Genomic DNA, 21,783 nt, shown 5'->3' on the forward strand with positions numbered 1-21,783 from the left:
GGGTGGCCTTCCTCATGTGATGGACGGTGGTGTCTGGTATGTATTTCAGGGAGCACGGAAGAGCACGTCCCAGCACCGTCGTCTTACTCAGACCAGTCTGAGAGCTCCTCCGGGGAGAACCATGTGGTGGACGGAGGCTGTCAAGATCTTTCCCACTCAGAGCAGGATGACTCCTCTGAGAAGCTGGGTCTCATCTCTGAAGCAGCCTCCCCTCCTGGGAGCCCCGACCAGCCCTCACCTGACCTCGCCTCGGCTATCAGCAACTGGGTTCAGTTTGAAGATGACACCCCCTGGGCCAGCACATCATCACCTCAGAAGGAAACAGGTGAGCCGGGTGGGAGGCTGAGAAGAGTTCAGGTGTAGGTCTGTGCTCACCAGGTCCGTGGCCATCAGAGGTGTGTCAGGACTGAGGGGAATCCACTTTGCCAGAGCCCTCCAGCACAGGCCATACAGGAGAGCCGGCAGAGACCTTGTCTGGCTTGGTTCTACAGCTGGGCTTTGTCATCAAAACCTATGGAAAGATTTATGGGCTCTGGGCCCCTTCTAGCCTTCTATACTTGTCCTGGCTGCTGACCTGTCTTTGGAAGTTTGCATATTTATTTGTCTATTAGATACTGGGGTTATGTTTACTCAGCACCTAAATTATAAGCTCCTTACAAGCAGACATGAATGTCTCTCTGAGCACGGACCATGATCAATTACTAATAGAGTCACTATTAAACATGCGTATACTTGTGTCTCAGACCTGTCAGAGCCAAATCTTCAGGGGTGGGGCCTGTCATTAATGATAATTCTCTTATTTTGTGGCATTTCAGTAGCCAGAAGCTGCGCAGGGGAACTTAGTGAAGCGGAGGCGTTGTTGGTCCCCGCCCTGGTGACCTGGCTGCATAGTTTATTGTGTACCAAAGCATGTCAAGCTGATCAGATAGCCTTTGGGACTCTCTTAGCTCTCTCACTGCTGTGTAACAAATTACCACAGACTTAGCGGTTTAAACAACATAACTTTATTTTCTTCCAGTTCTGTAGTTCAGAAGTCCAAGTGTTGGATGTGGTGTCACTGTGCTCATTCAAAGTGTTGGGAAGGCTGCATTCCTTCCAGGAGATTCTAAGGAAGAATCTGTTTCCTTGCCCTTTCTAGCTTTTGGATGCTGCCCACATTCCGTGGCACGTGTCCCCTTCTTCTGCCGCCAAAGCCAGCAATGCTGCATCTCTCTGTGCCTTTCTTCTGGAATCTCATCTTCCTCTGATTTCTGCCCACCTCTTCCACTTTTAAGATCCTTAATTCATCACATCTGCAAAGTCCCTTTTTCCATGTAAGGTGACATATTCCCAGGTTCTGGGGATGAGGACATAGACATCTTTGGGGGGCATTATTTTGTCTACCACAGAGACCTACTAGAGAAAATTAAGGTTGATAGATTTTTGTTGTTGTTGTTGTTGGTGAGCCACCCAGGTGGCCCTTGACTTACTCATATTTAAACATCAGATTTGTTAGTGAATTGTTGGTGAGAGAGCCGTGACACTCAGAGCAGCAGGGATGAAATGACAGGTCCAGACAAGCTTCCCAGTCTTGCTGGAGGGAGGAAGTAACCTTTACTGAACACCCAACACTGGCAGAACAGTGGGCCGGTGAAGCATTTATAGACAGGGGAAGAGTTTTCCAACACAGGGGACTGAAGCAGTACAGAAGTGTCTTATTTTTCATGAGATGTATTTACCAAACACTGTCCCATGCACCATGCTCAACGCTTTGACTATATCATCTCATGTACCTCTTACAGTCATATGAGGAAAGCATTAATATTATACTGATACTGTACTTGAGGAAACTGAGAAGATAGTGGTTTGGGAATTTGTCCAAGGTTGTATGCTGGACAGTGTCAGAGGAGAGCTTCACAGACTGGCAGGCTGGCCCCCGGATGTTGGAACAGTCTAGGGATGCACCATGGTGTGTTTGCCTCCATTTTCCTGCTGTTCCTCCTATGGTTTCCTCCGCTCCCCGATTCCCAGAAGGCAGGGGAGACGAGGGATTGGTGCAGGGTGTTTCTCTACCTGCCCCAAATGGCCATGCTTTCAGTTCACTAAATGCCGCATATTTATGGCATTCAGGTTTGTTCACATCTTGTTCATGTCTTACCATTAGCTTCAGAGGTTTCCTGATGACTCAGAACTATGTGTGGGTTGGTGGCAAACGTGGTCACTTTGCTTCAGCTCCTGACCACTTAGTTTTGCAAAACCAATTCTGGGGGTATTCTTAATTTTGTTGCCTCCCTCTGACTGAGAACCTTAGCTTGTCATTGATAGTGCTCTTGACATATTGTTAAAACCTTTTCCTTTAATGTGGCAGTTCTGTAGATCCCTGGGATTGCCCAAAAGTCTCTGAAGAGGCCTGCGGGGTCAAAATTATTTTCATAATAATTCTAAGGTTGCCTTTTTCACGCATTGGAATCTGCATTGATGGTACAAAAGTAATGGTGAGTAAAACTTCTGGCTACCATGTACTCATACTAAAAAAAGAGTCAATTTCACATAATACCCTTATGTAGTCATAAAAATTATTAATTTTATTAAATCTTGGTTTCCAAGTACATCTTTCTATTTTATTTATTTATTTAATTTAAAAAAAAAAATTGATTTAATTTAGCTTAATTTCTTTTTTGTGTGTGTGTGTTCCAGCATTCATTGTCTATGCACCCAGTACTCCGTGCAGTATGTGCCCTCCTTAATACCCACCACTGGCTCACCCAATCCCCCACATCCCTCCCCTCCAAAACCCTCAGTTTGTTCTCAGAGTTCACAGTCTCTCATGGTTCGTCTCCCCCTCCGGTTTCCCCCAACTTACTTCAAGTACATCTTTTTAATATTCTTTGTGATAAATTGGCATAAAACATTTTGTGCCATACTAAAATATAATGGTTGTCTTGGGGAACAAATGGGTTTAAAAATGTTTTTTAAAGATGTTATTTATTTATTTGAGAGAGAGAGAGAAAGAGAGAGGGAGTGAGCTGGGGAGGGTCAAGCAGACTCTGTGCTGAGTGTGGAGCTGGATATGGCTCCATCTCATGACCCTGAGATGACCTGAGGCAAAATCAAGTGTTGAACACTTAACCAACTGAGCTACCCCAGTGCCCCTAAAATTCTGTAATGAAAAAGAATTCATTTAGAAAATCAAAATTATTTTAAAATTATTTTTTAAAAAGGAAAACAATGCAAAAAACCCTCAAACTCCTTGATGAACAAAATATCAGTATTTTAAAAACAAGAGTTAGCTAATACTTGTGTGATTGACTCACTGGCCTTCCCCTCATCCTGGCCCTAGTTCTAGTAAGAGTTTACTTACAAAAGTAGGCAGTTAGTCTTTGGGCCATAGTTTACTCATTTTATATTTTTTAAATACTGTATTTAAGGGAAGCGTGGCTGGCTCGGTCAGTGGAGCAACTCCTGACTTTGAGGTCATGAGTTCAAGCCCCAGGTAGAGCCTAGAGCTTACTTTAAAAAAAAAAGAAAAGAAAGAAAAATAAAAGGAAAAGGAAAAGAAAAAAACTATAGTAAAATACTGTACTTAAAATGTTGTTTGATTACTGAGATTTTTGGTTCCCCGAATTTTGCACCCAAGGAGAGTGTGCCTCACTTGCCTTACCGTAGTCCCAGCTCTGCATTATGATGGGGTTATGGAATGTGTTGATATTACTAGAGAACAATCAAGAAATGACAGTTTCAAATGTGTTGAAAGCATTGTCATGGCTTGAAAACTGCTCAAACAATAATTCTATGTTACCATATGTAAGTTTAACTCATCCTTCTAGAACTGGAGCTGTCTCCTTCAGGAGGAACTTGTAGGCTGGTTTTCCAGCAGACTTGAGGCTTGATGTGTGGACAAGAAACAGGAATAAACCATGTGCAGGGCCAGCCCCACCTCAGGTAGTGTTCCAGGACCCAAGAGCCATCTCAGAGCATCAGAGTGGTAAAAGAAATGGTAATAAATGCAAGGCTCCAATTCCACCTCTCCTGCCAACACCCAGCCGGACCCATCAATTTCCCTATTACCCAAACCACCCCCACCCATGTAGACTAATTCCCTCCTGCCTTTCCTCACGTATATGGGTTTGACAACAAGGAAGAGGGGTTGACAGAGCTAAGGCCATGTGATAAGGAGAAAGGAAGCTTTGACCCTGTCAACATGGATAATGCAAACATTCCCCCAAGATAGTTCTGTTCTGACGGTTACTGGGCAGCTCAGATTTTAATTTAAATCCCAAAGGTTGGGGTACTGTGCATCGTCAAAAACATCATATATGTAACTGTGAGCATGACAGCAAAATAACACAGGTGTGTGCAGCAGGTATGTTTATCGTGACAGAGACGGTCTGAGGCTTCTTGCAGTTGCTGCTGCCTGCTCTGTTCTTTTGATAACGCTAAGACTTCCTGGTGTGATCGGCAAAATAATGGCCCCCCAAGATATCAGGTCCTAGTCCTTGGAACCTGTACATGTTATCTTATTTGAAGATAGGGTCTTTGCAGATGTGATTAAGGATTTTTATTTTTATTTTTAATTTTTATTTTTAGAAGATTGTATTTATTCATTTGTCAGAGAGAGGGAGAGAGGGAACAAAAGTAGGGGGAGCAGCAGGCAGAGGGAGAAGCAGGCTGATGCTGGACTCCCTCCCAGCACCTTGGGATCATGACCTGAACCGAAGCAGATGCTTACCCGACTGAGTCACCCAGGAGTCCCAAGTTACGGATTTTTAGATTGATATTCCTGGATAATCTGAAGTGGGGGCCCCTAAATGCGGACACCTATCTTCTTATAAAAGGGAGGCAGAGGGATATTTTGCCCACACAAAGAAGGCAAAGCGAACACAGAACAGAAAGGGATTTGAAGATGTGGCCTTGAAGATTGGAGTGATGAGTCCACAGCCGAGGAATGCTGGCAGCCTGCAGAAGCCTGGAGAGGCAGGGAATCCACTCTCCCCAGAGCCCCTGGAGGGAGTGCTGCCAGGCAGACATCTTGATTTCAGCCTAGTGATCCTGACTTCAGACTTCTGGCTTCCAGAACTGGGAGGGAACTGAGTTCTGTTGTTTGAAGCCGTGAAGATTGTGTCAATGCATTACAGGAGCCCCAGTAAACTAATGTACCAAATTTCCAAAATCCTAGAACAGAACCATTAGCATAAGACTAAAAATGAGTCAGTCTGGGCTAGGGGAGCATCCGTAATAGTGCAGGCCATTTTTTAAATAGATGTGTTAGCCAGTATGTTTTATTTCCAAAGTTTATAGCCTTTTATAATTTATTCATTGAGTCACCCAATACTTATTAAGCACCTCCTCCCCATAGTTGTCTTAGGTGCGGATGTTCAGATACAAAACTGGGTAACATAGTGCTCAGAATTTAACAGAAGTCCATTGAGCTTCTCACTGGGTCTTCTTGTAGGAATCCAGAGCCAACCTGTGCTCCCATGATTCCCGCATCTGCCTCCCGTAGACCATCTTTCAGTTACAGCACGTCTTATCAATTTTTTTTTCCATTTCATGGTAGCTGAAAATTTGAAGGTACTTTGAGGAAGCAAAGGAAGAAGTAGATTGGGGGAGAATTGCTTGCCTAGAAGTTTCATTTTATAGCCAGGCCTATCTATCATCTCTTCCTGGGAAGGATCAAAGTTGGAATTTAAAACATTTTTCCTATTATTTATCATTTGATTGTGGATCTTTCCCAGAGTTCTTGTTCAGTTTTGCCTCGGATCAATGGTGCTCACTTGGAGAAAACAATGTGTTGGGTAGATGGCCAACTTCTACGAATTGAGTGGCCATCTGGTTCTTTGTAGTCTAATCTGACAATATAGAAATGATTTGTCTATCAGTGTCTCATTTATCCACTCTAAAAAATATGCTTCTCCTAGTGTATTAATTTCCAGCAAGCAGACCTGAGACCTGTTTTTTGCTAAGCTTCACCCTGTGTATATCAAGTAAACTTTTTTTTAGTATGGACAGCCCATGAACAAAATAGAATTGGGGTGAGAGAGAGAGTTGATGTGCTTGATTTAAACATGCAAAAATTGGGAATCTGTTGATGAACTCTGGAATATATTGGTGTGTTTCAATGCATGTAGGTGGTGAAGTTCAACCAGAAATAAGGAAAATCTGTGGAAACTGTTTATGGCCTCAGCAATCTTTCCGCTGGCATCAGTATCACCAGAGCAAACCAGTTCTCCTTCCTTTAATGTAGTTGTAGTTTCTTTGTTTATTCCCATTTTATTGCCATGTCCCATTTGCTTCTGTTACACGCCTAACACTTTCTGGTCAGACATCTCTGTGTCAGAAGAAAGGGGAAAATGTGTGTTTTGGACTTGTGGGAAGGAGAGTTTCCTCTGCCTTTCAGAGTTTCTTCTGGCTGGTTCAAGACTTAAATTGACACGAGACAGGGTCATAGGGGAAAATAAAATACAATTTTGTATGATGGGAGCCACACATACACAAGTGGTTCACAGGCAGGAAAAATAGAGGCCTAATGAATGGGGGATGGGCCAGATGCTTCAAAGGGGAGGATGCTGATGCACAGGAGAGTAAGAACAGGTGTTTGAGCAATAGATGTTTGCCCTGCCATGCAGATGGGTCACTCAGATAAAATTTATCTCTGGTAGTAATGCTTAGTCTGGGAAAGATACTCCAGTTAGATTCTTCTAGGTAGTTAAAGGAAGGGAAGAATTTTCTTTCCAGCCCACAGGGTCTCATTTGCCTTCAGCTCAGAATAGTCCACCTGCCACAGTGACACATTTTGAGGAGACCTGTTTTGATCCCCTTCTGCCCCATCCTATGCAGCCTCTTTGTGCATATATTTTTTTAAGATTTTATTTATTTATTTGACAGACAGAGATCACAAGTAGGCAGAGAGGCAGGCAGAGAGAGAGGGGGAAGCAGGCTCCCTGCTGAGCAGAGAGCCCGATGCGGGACTCGATCCCAGGACCCTGGGATCATGACCCGAGCCGAAGGCAGAGGCTTTAACGCGCTGAGCCACCCAGGCGCCCCTCTTTGTGAATATTTTTTATGAGGTGATCGTGATCTTGACCTAAAAGAAGGAGGATGAGAAAGGAGGCTAAAGGGAATGGCTTAGGGCTACTCCTCCTCTGGATTTTGGGAAGCAAACAGTGGAGCCTTCCTCAACCAGCTGGTCCATGCCCTCGCATCCAGGCCGGCAAGAAGTCGGGGAAGACAGCACACGTGTGTGCACACGGAGTCGTCAGGTGGAGGAATGTGACGCGGATCCTCCTTTTCCATCCGCCCAAGTTCACATTCCTACACTGTTCACAGTTTTTCTGGCAGATGGAGAGCAAAAAACAGAAGAATTTATCCTTTAAGCTGTGCCCCCTACAGATAAAACCAAGGGAGCGTTGGATTTCAGCCTGGAATGGGACTGTACTACTTGCCCAAATTAAAATGCAAGGAGGCCGAAGGCACAGTGGAGCAAGAGACAAAGAGACTGTCATTAGTGGTAAATCTCTTATTTTTGTGCCATAAATTGTTGGATGCTGCACTGGGGAGTTTAAATTAGCCAGGGAGTTGCTACCCCCACCTCGTGACCTGGCTACTGATTTTATCTGCTGCTGAAGCATATACCAAGGGTGATTGGACAACGAGGAGCAACAGCTGGTGGGGAAGACAACTGCAGAAATGCTTTAAGTCCATCAGGGGGAAAACTTTGTTTTGGATTTGAACTAGTGCAAGATTTGAAATGATTAACTGCCATCGTGGTTGGTCTGGAAAAAAGGAGACACATCATCTCTCTCAGAAAAATACGAATAAAATCAGTCAGTTGAGTGACAAAGCCTTTTGGTAAACACATATGACAGATTGCTCTCATCGGTTCTTTGGACATGAGGATGCTAGGAATGAGGAGCATGTAAAATCATGCCCCTCTTGTAAATATGGGTTCCTCCATTAAAACCTCTGAAATTTGATGGAGGCCAAATGCAGAATCCTACCTCTTTGACTTAATAAGAACACTTCGGCTTGGGGCACCTGGGGGGCTCAGTGGGTTAAAGCTTCTGCCTTCCGCTCAGGTCATGGTCCTGGGGTCCTGGGATCGAGCCCCACATCAGGCTCTCTGCTCAGCAGGGAGCCTGCTTCCTCCTCTCTCCTTGCCTGCCTCTCTGACTACTTGTGATCTCTGTCTGTCAAATAAATAAATAAAATCTTAAAAAAAACCCCAAAAACCACTTCGGCTCAGGCCATGTCAGTAAGTATTCTCTTTAAAAAATTTTTATTAGAATAACTTCCAGGGGTGCCTGGGTGGCTCAGTGGGTTAAAGCCTCTGCCTTCTGCTCAGGTCATGATCTCAGGGTCCTTGGATCGAACCCTGCATCGGGCTCTCTGCTCTGTAGGGAGCCTGCTTCCTCCTCTCTCTCTGCCTGCCTCTCTGACTACTTGTGATCTCTGTCTGTCAAATAAATAAATAAAATCTTAAAAAAAAAAAAAAATTACTAAAAAAAAATAAGAATAACTGCCAAATAGTTAAGACTTAAAGTAGCTGCAAGAATACTGTTCACATCTTAGTCTGAATGCCATGTGATTGAACTGGGTTATCCACTGAAGAATATCAAGAAATTTAACTGCAAACTTTTTTCTGAACCTTGAATCTCAGTGCATGGATATTCTGCTAAGCCTTAAAACAGCAGTAGAGCACAGCAGATCCAAAGTGTTACAGCAAATAAGGAAACAAACAAACAAACAAAATACCAAATTTCTGGTTCAAATCAAAATTAAATCCCTACATTGTTCTCTAGAGAAATATTTTTGAAAATGAACCTAACCCCAGGTGGTATTTTATTCACTGGGTCCCTTAGCAGTATTGTTTCTGAGCTTCCCTGGTGGCAAAAAGCTTTCCTAATTTAGTATTTTGTCTCTTCTGTTTTAAAATCCCACCATATACCGGAAAGAATGTAGCAGTCAGCTTATATATCACCCAAAATCTTTACAGAGATCCTCTTAGAGCAAAGGCTGATTCCATATATACGCCTTTTACAAGTGTATGTGTGTGCTTAGAAGATGTTTGCAAACATAGGCAGACAAACTGACTTGAAAAAGCAAACTTCGCTCCCAAAATTGAAGGAAAAAAATTGTGGCACTATTTTCAGCCTGAAGCTTCCTGTTCACTCATCGTGTTATGCATTGACCTTCCTCCACAGACATGGCAATTTTGTGGCAAGGTCAAGGCTGAATTGGACCCATTATGCAGATGCTGCAGGATATGCATAATTACAAACGTAAAAAAATTTTCATTTCCGGAACATTTGTTCCACGCAAGCTAAACACTAATATTCCCTTGTGCTTCAAATGTCTTCCCCAAAAGCCTGGGCTGAGGCCTTCCCATTGTGTCGGGGGAAGCTAATTATCTGGGACCAGAGAAAGAGCCCCTTGTTTGGGGGAAGACCAAAAATGATGTCAGCCATTTAAGAGGGAGGCAGGGTGGCAGCTGAGAGACAGTCCTGAAGAAGACTAGCCCAGCGGTTAATTTCTTTTATTCTTTTTATTCTGGCGACTGAGGGTGAGTTGGTGGTGGGAGTGGAATAAGATCCCAACCATTTGGTGAGTATGTATCCAGGGCCCATTGCATTTGGTATGCATATGTATTTCCCTCTTCAACAGAGGACGTTTTATTTTCGTTTAATACCTTGAATTGTTCTCTGCTTCTAAGAGTAATTAATGACCTCTCCGGAATCCGTCTTAGACAGTAATGTACTGAGGAATGGATTCTAACAAAGCCCTTCTTCCTTGGGGCCTGATGCCCTCTGCCCCTTTCCAGTGGGCACCACTCTGCTCTAACCACAACCTCTCCTGCTGTTCTGACAAGCCCATTTCTGCTCTTACTGTTTCCTCAGCCCCTAGAACTCTTCCCCTACAATTTCACTCAGAGCTCTGCTCAAGCATCATTTCCCCCTGCCCCAACTCCATAATGTTTTCCTGCATTAAATGTCTTTACGGCCCATGTTTCTACCTGGAATTTGGTTATGTTTGTTTGTTGTCTCTCTTCCCACTAGCGGAGAGAGATGTTGTTTGTCTCATTTATGTTCTATCCCAGAATATGGAGAATGGAACTTAGTAGGTACTCGCTTAGAATTTGTTGGATTAATGAATGAAAGATGGAAGATGTATATGAAACATCCTGCAGAATGACGGACTGTCATTTATGGGGCAAATGAGCTGTTAGACAGAACTTGAGGCATGGTGTCCTCAGTGAACTGTATTGTTATTATTATTTTTAACAAAATAGGCAAAGAAACTTCCCCGTCATGCCCTTTGCTTATCAGCTATCATCGGCTTTGATTTCCTGTTATTATACACACAATGAGCACACACACGTGCGTACACATAGCACACAGGTACACAAACATGTATATACACAGAGTATATGTGCATAACATACGCCTACATACACACGTATATATAATATATGTATAACATAGAATCATGATACATAAACAAATACCTAAATTGTTCCCCCCAGGAGCTGCCTTAAAAAGCACATTTCAAACTATCCATTATATTTTTGTCGTATTTGAAGCTACCATCATACCATTTGGACAGGGGGGAGAATCTCTTGAAAATGACTTCTTCTGGTTATCTACTTTAAAGTATTTTACAAAAACTCCCAATATTCTTCTCTTCCAAAATGTGCTAGCTTACGCAGGGGGTCCTTGTGGCCTATCTCACCCTCAGTGTGGGACACAAAACACAATAAACTGCCAAGCATGCATTAATTAACCAGTTCATTCATGCAAAAAATATTTAGGTACTGGGAATGCAATTATGAGAAAACTGGCCATAGTCCCTGCTCTCCCCACGCGGAAGTTACCTAACGGTTGGGCAGTCTGTCACCAGTGAAGCCCTCTGGGGTAAACAGGAACTCCTCTGAACCAGTCCTGGGACAGCTGCTTGGTATTGCCAACTGTGAGCTAGCAGGGGAGTCACAAATGAAGAATGGAATTAGATCTATTTTGTATTAATTGGCGGGCTTGTTTATAGCATTGGAGAAATCATATTGCCCTAGTGAGTAGACATCGAAGTATAAATATAGGATATGGCATCAAAATGTATGTAAGTATTTAAATTTTAGTCTAGGATCCCAAAGGATCAAAAGAATATATTGTATTTGCTGTAGTAATTGTTTTAAAGATTTTATTTATTTATTTGACAGAGAGAGAGATCACAAGTAAGCAGAGAGGCAGGCAGAGAGAGGAGGAAGCAGGCTCCCCGCTGAGCAGAGAGCCCGATGTGAGGCTTGATCCCAGGACCCTGAGATCATGACCTGAGCTGAAGACAGAGGCTTTAACCCACTGAGCCACCCAGGCGCCCCTGTAGTAACTGTTTCAGTGGTCAGCTTGTTATTTTATTATTCATTCAATCAATGGTGCTTCGAATTCTCACTATGTGCCAGTCACCGTTTAGGGCCCTGGTGATATAGTAGAATATTCTGACCCCATGGAGCATACTTTCTGCTGGCGACGCCATACCAGAAACACAGTAAAGGTGTAGATACGGTGTAAGTGTGTTAGTGCGGTTCGCAGGAAAAAGAGAAACATGAGGGAAAGAAAGAGAACGGAGTGAGGGGGATGTGAAGTTTTACGTAAGATCAGGGAGCGAGTCTCTGAGCAGTAACTTTTGGGTGAAGACATGGGGCAGGCGAGGCCTGAGGCTTGCAGAAGTTAGGGAAGGAGCTGGTGGTAAGTGACTGGAGTAGAACGACATGGGGAGAAGGGTGGGCGATGAGGCAGAGAGGTCATGAGGACTTGAACCATGAGGTGCTTCAAGGGTAGAGGGAGGACCTTGGCTTTTGCTGTGGATGAGGTGGGAAGCCATCAGAGGGTTTTGAGCAGTGATGTGGTAAGGTCTGACTTTGACTGGAGCAGGTGATTCCGTGAAGCCTGTATGGCCACTCTGTTGAGAACAGACCAAGAGGAGGAGGACACTTGGGGAAATGGGTGACCCAGTTGGGAGGCCCCTATTACCATCCAGATGGGATGGTTGTTCCATGAAAGAGGGATACACAGAAATGACCTCCTAAGGCCAGAGAGAAAGGCCAAGAGGTCACCTTGACAAGATATGATTTATTAAAGGGACTTAGGGACTTGCATGTCTTGGGCAGCTGCAAACCCAGTCGATCTTTGTGACCCCACCTCCCATAAGACCTGCTTTTGTAGCCCTAGAGGCTGGGAAGTAGTGTGGGTGGACCACGGGGCAGGGGGGCTGGGTGGGAATGTTTGACAGTAGTGGTGTGTCACAGTCATTTCTCCTGTGCCGACTGAGGACCTTAGGCCCAAGGGAGTACTTAAGGGTGAGGTTAGATGAGAAAGAATGTTGGGGGATGGAGCTGTGCTAGAGAAGACGTCACATATTCACACACATTTGTATACAGATTTGTCCACAGATTTGTCTGCAGATTTGTGGAGGATGACGTTAGTCGGGGTCACACAGCATTGTCTTGGGTCAGGGTGGAGCTTGGAGATGGTGGGAAGTGATTGGATTCCAGATGTATTTTGAAGGGAGGACTAACAGAAGTTGTGACGGGCTGAATGTGAGAAGAATCAAGGGTGGCTCGACGGGTTTGTTCTGAGCACCTGGCAGGGTGAAGGAGCTGGTGTGGGGGGCGAATGGGGGCTTCGTTTCAGATGGGTAAGCCTGGAGACCTAAGTGGAGATTTCAAGTAGATTTGGACATAAGGTTAGGTCTGGAGGTAATAACCTCCAGACCCTTTTTCAGTGGCTCTTTTGTGCAAGCACTTTTCCAAGGGCTTTGCCAGTATTCACCTAATCGCCCTGTGAAGTGGATACAGTTTTCAGCCCTGTATTTGCAGGTGAGAACTTTACAGCAGAACAGATAGATTAACTCGCCTCAGGCTGCGAGACCGGGCGTAGAACGAGACAGGCAGTCTGGGTCCTGGGTCCTTATACCTAAGCTCTTAGGAAAGGAGGAGTAGCAGATTTCTATCTTGTTTCACTTTATTCTTTTTTTTTTTTTTAATTTGACAGACAGATCACAAGTAGGCAGGCAGGCAGAGAGAGGGGGAAGCAGGCTCCCTGCTGAGCAGAGAGCCCGATGCAGGGCTCCATCCCAGGACCCTGAAATCATGACCCAAGCCCAAGGCAGAGGCTTAACCCACTGAGCCACCCAGGTGCCCCTCACTTTGTTTTTTGCTGGCTGGATGAGCCCTGGTGTGTGAAGAGCTGTGACGACAGCAATCTGCTGTCCTCTGGCCCAGGGGTCAAAGGCCTGGCCCCTGGGAGAAAAGTAGGCTCCAGCTCTCAATTCAACTCATCTTGTGGCCTGAGCACGTTCACTTTAGAACCTAAATAAAGTGATTCAGCTAAGATTCCTTTCTTTTCCTTTTAAAGATCTTTTTAAAATTTTTGTTTATTAGAGCACATAAGCAGAGGGAGACCTCCATCCCAGAACCCCAGGATCATGACCTGAGCCAAAGGCAATTGCTTAACAGACTGAGCCACCCAGGCGTCCCTTATCTAAGGTTTCTAAGCTGATAGGTAAATGAGAGCAGTGTTTGGAGATGTTGGGACTTCGACTCTCCCAGCTGCATTATTTCTGGTTTCTTTTTCAGGGAAATCCTGAAATTTTATCTAACAAATGTAAAACACCAGTGTGAAAATACTAATAATTCAAATAGCGTTTTTTCTCAGTAGTAGAGTCATTTGATATGTGGTTTTAATAAGCTTTATTTAACTACTGAATAAATATAAAGGAATATATTTAAAGTGTTTATTAAATTATAAAGAACAACAGTACAAGCCCATCACCCAGTTTACTAAATAGAATATCGGCATCACCCAGAAGTCCCCGAGCTTCCCTACGGATCGCATCAGATACCCCATCCCTCCCTCCTGTATCACCGCCTTCCTGGGGTTTGTGATATAAACTATATTATTTTTCTTAACAGCTTCCCTGCCGACACAGGCATCAAGAATGATATAATTCAATTTCGCTTCTTTTTGAACTCTGTGAATAGAATAATACTGAATGCATTATTTTGCACCTTGGTCCTTTAACACATTATTTATGACATTTTTCCATGTCACCTGCAGCTATAAACGATCCTTTAGTTTTTATTGCTGTGGATTCCATCAAACTAATACAGCACGATTCAGTTATCTATTGTATTACTGTTGGATATTTGTCTTGTTTCTACGTTTTGGCATTTAAGAATGTGTTTCTATGAGCATTCTTTTTTTTTCTTTTTCCCCTGTGAGCATTCTATACACACAGCCTGGTGACCAAGTGTAAGCTGTTCTCTCGCCTGAGAGTCAGAGGGGACCTGTTGGGCCATAGAGAGTTTATCCTCAGCTTTATCAGATCACACCAGCCCATTTTCTCAGGCAGTTCCAGTTTACCTGTCACCCATGTATAAAAGATGTTGTGTCACTACTTCTTTGTCTACACTTAAGATTGTCATATTTTTCTTTCTTTTCTTTATATTTTTCTATTTAGTCATGCTGAGGCATGGGGAAAGGGAAGGGGAAGAGTAATGGTGTTTTGTGTGGTTTTAATTTGCATTTTCTAGATTATTGATGAGATTGAGCTGCCCCCCCCCTTTTTGCCATTTGAATTTTTTTTCTTTCATAAAAGTCCTATTCAGGTGTATTCTTGCTGGGGTCTTTCCCTTTTTCTTTCTGATTTCTAAGAGTTCCTTGTGGATGTGATATATGGCAGTATCTCCTACACATGGGTGTAGGATAAAGTGGATGGTCTTTTTATTCTCTTTCTGGTTCTTTTTTTTTTTTTTTTTTTTAAAGATTTTATTTATTTATTTGACAGGCAGAGATCACAAGTAGGCAGAGATGCAGGCAGAGAGAGAGGAGGAAGCAGGTTCCCCGCTGAGCAGAGAGCCTGATGTGGGGCTTGATCCCAGGACCTTGAGATCATGACCTGAGCTGAAGGCAGAGGATTTAACCACTGAGCCACCCAGGCACCCCCCCCCCTTTTTTTTTTAAAGATCTGGTTCCTTTTATAAAAAGAAATTTTTAATTTTAATAATATGAAATTCGTTTCTTTTTATGCTTAGTGTTTTCTGTGTCTTGGTAAAGGAAATCTTTCCCTACCCTGAAGTCATGAGCATATTTAGGTATATGTCTTCTAAAATATTCTTTCCTTCCTTCCTTCCTTCCTTCCTTCCTCTCTCTCTATCTCTCTTTCTTTCTTTCTTGATTTATGTATTTAGGAGCATCTGCCTTCTGCTTAGATCATGATGTCAGGATCCTGGGATTGAGCTCCACGTCGGGCTCCCAGCTCAGCAGGGAGTCTGCTTCTCCCTCTCCCTCTGCCTACTTCTCCCCTTGCTTGTGCTCTCTCTGTCTCTCTCTCTTTCTCTCTCTCTAATGACTAAAAAGATTTATGTGTTTATTTGAGAGAGAGAGAGAGAATATACATGAACATGGGGGAGAGGGAGAGAGAGTCTCAAGCAAACTCTGCACCAAACTTGGAGCCAACACAGGCTTGATTTCATGATCTTGGGATCATGACCTGAGCTGAAATCAAGAGTTGGACCTCAACCAGCTGTGCCAGCCAGGTGCCCCTAAAATTTATCTTATGGAGCCTTTTATGCTTTGATATTCAATCCACCTAGAATTGATTTTTCCATTTGGTGTGAAGTAAGAGTCTAATTTAATTTTTTTTCTATATAGTATTTTACTATTATTTCTGTTATTTTGTTCATTTTTAATATATACTATTAAAATTCTACCTCGTTTATATCTAAACAGTGTGATTCTGCTTACCAATAGGAAAAATATGCAAAAATTTTTATTGAGAATGCAGTAAATCTATTGATTAATTTGGGGAGAATGAACATCTTTCCAATATTAACTTTCTTAAACCCTAATTTTTTTTTAATTTTTATTTTTTACTAACATATAGTGTATTATTTGTTTCAGGGGTACAGGTCTGTGATTCATCAGTCTTACACAATTCACAGCACTCACCACAACATATTCCCTCCCCAGGGTCTGTCACCCTTCTACCCCCCTCCACTCCAGCAACCTTTAGTTCATTTCCTGAGATTTAGAGTCTCTTAGGGTTTGTCTCCCTCTCCAGTTTCATCTTGTTTCATCTTTCCCTCCCTTTCCTTATGATCTTCAGTCTTGTTTCTCAAATTCCTCATATCAGTGAGATAATAATGATATTTATCTTTCTCTGATTGACTTATTTTGCTTAGAATAATACCCTCCGGTTCCATCCACGTTGTTGCAAATGGCAAGATTTCATTTTTGATGACTTCATAATATTCCATTGTATATATGTATATACCACATTTTCTTTATCCATTCATCTGTTGATGGACATCTAGGCTCTTTCCATAGTTTAGCTATTATGGAAATTGCTGCTGTAAACACTGGGGTGCACATGCCGCTTTGGGTCACTACATTTGAATCTTTGGGGTAAATACCCAGTAGTGCAATTGCTGGGTCATAGGTTAGCTCTATTTTCAACTTTTTGAGGAACCTTCATACTGTTTTCTGGAGTGGCTGCACCAGCTTGCATTCCCACCGCAGGAGGATTTTCCTTTCTCTGCATTCTCGCCAACGTCTGTTGTTTCCTGGCTTGTTAATTTTAGCCATTCTGACTGGTCTGAGGTGGTATCTCATTGTGGTTTTGATTTGTATTTCCGAGGTATCTCACTGTGGTTTTGATTTGTATTTCCCTGATGCCGAGTGATGTTGAGCACTTTTTCATGTGTCTGTTGGCCATTTGGATGCCTTTTTTGCAGAAATGTTAGTTCATGTCTTCTGCCCATTTCTTGATTGGATTATTTGTTCTTTGGATGTTGAGTATGAGAAGTTTTTTATGGATTTTGGATACCAGCCTTTATCTGATATGTCATTTGCAAATATCTTTTCCCATTCTGTCAGTTGTCTTTGGTTTTATTGACTTTCTTGTGCTAAAGCTTTGTATCTTGATAAAGTCCCAATAGTTCAGTTTTGCTCCTGCTTCCCTCACCTTTGGCGATGTTTCTAGGAAGAAGGTGCTGCGGCTGAGGTCTAAGAGGTTGCTGCCCGTCTTCTCCTCAAGGATTTTGTTGGATTCCTGTCTCCTATTTAGGCCTTTCATCCATTTGAGTCTATTTTTGTGTGTGGTATAAGGAAATGGTGCAGTTTCATTCTTCTGCATGTGGCCGTCCAATTTTCCCAAACATTTTCTTAACCCCTAATTATATATCTCCACTTATTCAGATCTTCTGTACAATCTGTTAATAGACTTTAGAAGTATCTCCTCTGAGAACTTGAGCATCTTTTATTAGATTTATTACTATATATACTTGATATTTTTGTTACTATTATAAATGCTGTCTTGTTTCAAGTTTAATTTTCTATATATTTCTTATTTTCAGAAATGCAATTATTTTATATATTTATTTTAAAAAGCACAAGTACTGTGCTAAAATTGTTAATTTGGTAATTTATTAGGGCTTCCTGGTTATTTTCTATATACAAAAATATCATCTGCAAAGAATAGGCTTGGTTTTTTTTCATTCCTTTTTATTTCCTGCCTTATTGTGTAGGTTCTGACCACAAATAGGTTGTTGAATAGAAGTGGGAGTAGCGGGTACCCATCATCTTGATCAAGATCTCCAAGGGAACGCTCTCCAGCAGTGCATGTTGTTTGGATAGGGTTTTGGGGTTAGCTCTGCTAGGTTTAGGGAACTTTGTCTCTTTCTAGTCTGCCAAAAATTACTACCATAAATAATACTAAAATTTATTCAGTGCCTTCTCTGTGTGTATTATAATGACAATATGGTTTTTTTTACTCTTTTAATGTATTACTATAGTGAATTATGTTAATTGATTTAGTAATGTTAATCCACATGTTATCAACAGGTAATATTACCTCTAATGGGGCTAAAAATAGTTTGGGGAGGCAAAGAAATATTTTATTTTTTTAAACATTTTACTTATTTATTTGACAGAAATCACAAGTAGACAGAGAGGCAGGCGAGAGGGGGGAGAAGCAGACTTCCCGTCGAGCAGAGAGCCCAATGCGGGGCTCCATCCCAGGTCCCTGAGATTGTGAGCTGAGCTGAAGGCAGAGGCTCAACCCACTGAGCCACCCAGGTGCCCCTGAGGCAAAGAAATCTTATTCTTTTTATGTGTACAGCATAGTTACATATATAGTACATGATAGATATACAATATATCTGTCTTATTAAAATTTAAAAGGGAATTGATAAACTGGAGCTCATCAAAATTAAAACTTTGCTTTATAAAAGACCCTGTTGAGAGGATAAAGAAGGAAGCTATCCACTGGGAGAAGATACTTGCAAATCACATATCTGATGAAGTACTAGTGTCTAGAATATATAAAGAAGCCTCAAAACTCAACAATGAAAAAAACTAAGCAATCTAATTAGAAAATGGGCAACAGACATAAACATATGTTTCACTGACAAGGATATACAGATGGCAAATCAGCACCTGGAAATATGTTCAATATCAAAATCAATATGGAAATGCAAATAGAATGAGTTATCACACATATATTAGATGACTTAAAATAAAAACAGCGGTAATGCTAAATGCTAGTAAAGAAGCAGAGAAATGAATTGCATGTTTAGTTTTATAAGGAACTGTCAAACTCTTTTCCAAAGTCATTTTTATGGTTTGTATTCTCATCAGCAATACATGAATGATCCATTGTATGACCTAGCAGTTGTACTTTGCGGCATTTATCCCAGAGAAATGGGAACCTAGGTTCATACAAAAACCTATACAAAAACCATACATGAATATTTAAAGCATCTTTATTCATAATATCCAAGAGCCAGAAACTCTGTTCTAACAGAGGTGAATGGTTAAACTGTGGTTAGTCCATACTGTGGAACACTATTCCACAATCAAAAGGAATGAAGTATGGAAACATTCAACACCTTGAGTGAATTTCCGAGATTTTTGATGAATAATAACAGCCAATCTTAAAAGGTCACATACTGCATGATTCCATTTATATAGCATTCTTGAAATGACAAAATTATAGAAATGAAAAACAAATTAGCGGTTGCCCTAGGTTAGGATCAGGGCATGAGGGGAAGAAGTAGAAATGAATAAAAGGTCAGTATTCTTGTGGTGATGGCACTGTTCTGCATCCTGATTGTGATTGTAGACATACAACCCACACACCGATAACATGACGTAGAACTAAATACATACCTGAGTACATGTAAAACTGGGGAAATGTGAGTGAGATTGGTAGATTGTATTAATATCAATTTCCTGGTCATAATATTCTACTGGGGAAGAGGGACTTCAAGGGAGAGAATGGTTGGGGAAAAAGTGTGTCAGTGGGGCAGTAATGAAAAAAAAAATGAGGAATAATGTTAAACCAACCTTGCATTCATTGGATAAATCCAATTTAGTCATGATGTAGTTCTCCTTTTCCTCAGTCTCTGAATTCTCTTTAATAATAATTTATTTGGGATTCTTGTATCTATGTCCTGATTGAGGTTGGCCTGTCATTCTCATTTTAGAGAATATAAGTATTAATCAGATACACATTGTCAGGTTTTGATGTCAGGAAATGCTAACCTCATAACATGAGTTGATGAGTGGTCTCTCTTTTTTGTACTCTGAAAGATTGAAATTTTTTTCTTTAAAGTTTGAAATAAGTCAAGCAGGGAAAGGCAATTATCATATGGTTTCACTTATTTGCATGGAGGATATTAGGAGAAGGAAGGGGAAAATGAAGGGGGGGGGAGATAAATCAGAGGGGGAGACGAACCATGAGAGACTATGGGCTCCGGGAATCAAACTGACGGTTTTGTGGGGGGGAAATGAGTGAGCCCAGTGATGGGTATTGAGGAGGGCACATATTGCCTGGAGCACTGGGTGTCATACGTACGTGAATCATGGAACACTTCATCAAAAACTAATGATGTACTGTATGGTGACTAACATAAAAAATAAAAAATAAAAAAATTTAAAATATAAAAATAAAAAACTTTTGACATAACTTTTCAGTAAAACCATCTGCCTGACATTTTCTTATGAAAGTTTAAGGATTGCTTAACTTTATTTGATGATTATTGGACAAGTCAGGTTTCTAACTTTCTTTTTGAATCAGTTTTGAAGTTATAAATTCCTGGAACTTCTACAGTGTTACCTTTTTTTCCAAATGTATTAGTGTAAACACATTCATTATTTCTCCTCATTGCCTTCTAAATGTATATAGCATTTGTAATTATGTGCCTTTTTTCATTCTTAAGGTTATTTGTGCCCTCTTTTTTTTAGATTTTTCTTGACAGTTTTTCAATTCTTTTTACATAATCTTCTTAAAGAACTTTTTAATCTATGTATTTTTTAGTTTCAATAACTTATGCTTTTATGTTTATTATTTCCTTTCTAAGAAATAATTTTTCATTTCCTGGAAATAAAATCTTTCTTAGAAATCTTTATTTTATTTTGCAGCTCCGTTTTGTTTTTGTTGTTGTTTTTAAAGATTTTATTTATTTATCTGACAGAGGCAGTGAGAAAGGGAACACAAGCAGGGGAGGAGGAAAGGGAGAAGCAGGCTCTTTGCTGAGCAGGGAGCCCGACGCGGAGCTTAATCCAAGGATCCTGAGATCATGACCTGAGCCGAAGGCAGACCCTTAATGACTGAGCCACCCAGGCGCCCCGTTCCTTTTGTAACTAGATAAGTTGGAAGCTTATTGTATTAAATTTCAGTTCTTTTAAATATAAGCAATACAACTGTTCCTGATAGTACTGCTTACTTGCATTCTTAAAGTTTTAACACATACTATTCTCATTATTGTTTGGTTCTGAATGTTTGCTAATATTCATTAATATTTCTTCTTTGACCAACAAATCATTTGAAAGTATGTTTCTTAGTTTCTGAATTTTTCAAATTGTCTTCTATCTAGTTTAGATAAATAGATGCTAGTTGTATCTAGATAAGTGGTTTGGATAACTAGAGACTAAATTGTATTGTGATCAGTGTTCATGGTCTGATACCCGTTTTTGTTATGTGTTAAAATCTGCTTTATGTCATAGCATGTGGTCACTTACTATAAGAGTTCTAGATGTGGGTTATGAGGATTATGTATTCTTCATCTGTTGATCTTTGTATGACCATTAGATCAGCTTGTTCATTTTGTTGTTTGTATCTTCTGTTTCCTTGCTGATTTTTCTGCCTGCTTGATCTATCAGTTACTGAGAGAGGTGTATTTAAAAATCTCCCATTATGATGATGGACATTTCTTGCTTTCTGCAGTTCTGTCAGTTTTGTATTAATAATTTTGAGACTCAGTTATTAAATATATACCAATTTAGAATTACTATATTTCTGTTTAGTTAAAACATATAATTTTATTGTGACCCTTTCTAGTATTGCTTTTTAAAGTCTATAGGCTACAATGTATCAGGTTCTTTCCATTAATGTATTATCTTATATGTTCATATGTATTATATATGTAGCATATATAATATTTTAATATATTGTCCTGTTTGATTTCCTCATCCCTTTACTTTCATCATTGACAAATCTTTGTATTTTAGATGTGTCTTTTGTGAACAGCACATTGGATTTCATTTGTTTTTTTTTTTCAACTTGATAGTCTTTTTTTTTTTAGCTGGCAATTTTAGTCCTTTTATGTTTATTATCAAGCACTGATATAATTTATTTTTGTGATATCATGCTTCTTTTTCTCATCTTTCCTTTTTTTAGATTAATTGTAGTTTTTGTTTGTTTAGATTATTGTTATTATTCCCTTGACCTCTGAAGATCTCCTCACTGAGTATA

At 40.9% G+C, this 21,783-nt stretch overlaps 1 protein-coding gene across 2 annotated transcripts in view; it reads left to right on the forward strand.

Annotated features, from left to right (window-relative positions):
• The window catches only part of STON2 (stonin 2), a 152,250-nt gene that overhangs the window by 33,683 nt on the left and 96,784 nt on the right, over window positions 1–21,783 (forward strand). For both annotated transcript variants that reach the window (XM_032344780.1, XM_032344781.1), the window contains exon 3: window positions 50–325. In XM_032344780.1, coding sequence (XP_032200671.1) covers window positions 50–325 — 276 coding nt within the window. The remainder of the gene's footprint in view (window positions 1–49; window positions 326–21,783) is intronic.

This window comes from Mustela erminea, chromosome 5 (assembly GCF_009829155.1).
Source record: "Mustela erminea isolate mMusErm1 chromosome 5, mMusErm1.Pri, whole genome shotgun sequence".
Lineage (NCBI taxonomy): Eukaryota > Metazoa > Chordata > Mammalia > Carnivora > Mustelidae > Mustela > Mustela erminea.